Source organism: Stegodyphus dumicola, chromosome 6 (genome assembly GCF_044657685.1).
Source record: "Stegodyphus dumicola isolate Sdum_Otavi_A_Nest chromosome 6, ASM4465768v1".
Taxonomy (NCBI): domain Eukaryota; kingdom Metazoa; phylum Arthropoda; class Arachnida; order Araneae; family Eresidae; genus Stegodyphus; species Stegodyphus dumicola.
In genome coordinates this window covers 151,032,967-151,034,791 of record NC_140773.1, presented here as the reverse complement: position 1 = coordinate 151,034,791, position 1,825 = coordinate 151,032,967, and the positions used below count along the sequence as shown (strand labels likewise).

Sequence of the window (1,825 nt, the reverse complement as noted above, 5' to 3'; positions counted from 1 at the left end):
TAACCTTTACAGTCATATCTTTATCAATTATAACCCTTTTTTCACACATGTAATTAGTTGCCCATCGAGCACATACAATGAATTCAACTACAGAATTTACAGTCCACAAACAATGCGGTTTGGAAATCTTCTGCAGACTTTCAGTCAACAGTGGAAATGTAAAATCCTTTTTAGTAGCGGCAACATTATCTGCAACCAATGGAGCATTCTTTTCACAGGCACATTTCTTGCAGCAGGTGTTTTTCTTTTATGTGACGGTTTGGATAAATATAAAGGCAGATTTGGAAAGATTGAGGGTATTGCTCTTTCTTGGAGTCTAGGGTGGCCCATTTCCAACTTGAATATTGTCCTATCCAACAATTTCATCTCGTAAAATTGTTTTATATCACTTTCTGCAAAATGATGCTCGCATACAACATCCTTCTCTGAAAGTATTTGGTCGGCCCGAGGAATTGCATGTGTCCATTTGTCTAGCAGCACAGGATCCTGTAAAATATATTTCAACAAGTATGTATAAATATCAGAATTCAGTTACATACAAAATTAAAATACTCATGTGGTATGCAATTTTTTTTAACGTTACTTTGATGAAAATTTAATATTTAATGATTAAAATTTAATTTGAAAATAGTAATGGCAAATTAAAATTTAATTGCAGCACTAACGCTTGAATAGTTTTACACATTCAAATTTAAAATCCTTGTGCATAATGGTTCTCACTGTGCAGTGTATCAAGATTTAAATCTTAATTTTTAACAGCCATTCAATTATGTGGCATGATTTTATAATATTCATAACTTATTTAATATGCTGAATTTATCTCATGGAAAATCAATTTTTCATTACACTTATCTGCTGTTATGTTTTCACTCAACCATGCAAGTGAAGTTAATTTTAAGCAGCATAGTGTTCATTTCCATTTATTATAAAAACCTACTTCAAACGGAAAAGAAGGGGAAATGAGTTAATCTTCTTTTCTGTAAATGAAATAAAGAGGCAAATATTCCATCATTCTTACATAATTCCAGAAATTTATTTAACTTTAAAAATCTCAGGATTGCCTGCTTTCATGCACGAAATGCAAATGCACATAAGTTATGTGAAATATTTAACCAATTTCCAATTTAAAGTTCTGTGAAATATTTAACTAATTTCCAGTCTATTACTTTTTAAATACCCTCTTATTTACTAGCAATCCAGACGTTCTGTAAAGTTATATAAATTCGTCTGACTGTGATCAGACATGATATAAATGTTGCTCACCTTTGGAGCTCTAAATATACTTGGATTCTTGATTTCCAAGCTTTTATTCTTCTGCCTAACAGATGTATAACCACTGTTGTATCCGTGGGCGAAGCAGGTTGCATTACAAGAATTACTCATACTGGAAATTGATATCAAATCAATATTTTCTGTATTGCTGCCTATGGCAAATCCTACGAAAAGTAGAACAGCTAACGATTGCAGCGCCCTCTATAAATAATGCGACAAAAGTGGACCATTTTTGGAAAAAGTTGTAATACCAGTTTCCCCTCCTTGTTTATACTCCGTGCTCCTTTGCGCTGCTGTGGTAAAGTGTGATTAATGATACAGTTCTCTCTTTTTTTTTTTTTTTTTTTATTTTGCTTCGATTATTATATCTTCTGCATAAAATCAAGTAAAACTGCCCATTTCATGGCCAAATACTTCTGTTTCCCCAGAAGGTATTTTTGATTCTGAATCGAATCAAAATCAGGAAGGTGTAATCCTGTGTGATAATTCTGATTGTGTTGTGAGTGATATTGTTCATTGTGCAAATGATTTTAGTATAGCTGAGAGTGATTTT

General features: G+C 32.4%; 1 protein-coding gene across 1 annotated transcript; it reads right to left on the bottom strand.

The window, feature by feature from the left end:
• LOC146996868 (uncharacterized) lies at nucleotides 1-1,522 on the bottom strand. Its single transcript, XM_085819017.1, has 2 exons — nucleotides 1,264-1,522; nucleotides 1-486 (listed from the first exon to the last, which is right to left on the bottom strand). Exons 1-2 carry the CDS (start codon nucleotides 1,381-1,383, stop codon nucleotides 145-147), a joined length of 462 nt encoding a protein of 153 aa, XP_085675143.1. The 5' UTR covers nucleotides 1,384-1,522; the 3' UTR covers nucleotides 1-144.
• Between the last annotated feature and the right edge of the window lie 303 nt (nucleotides 1,523-1,825).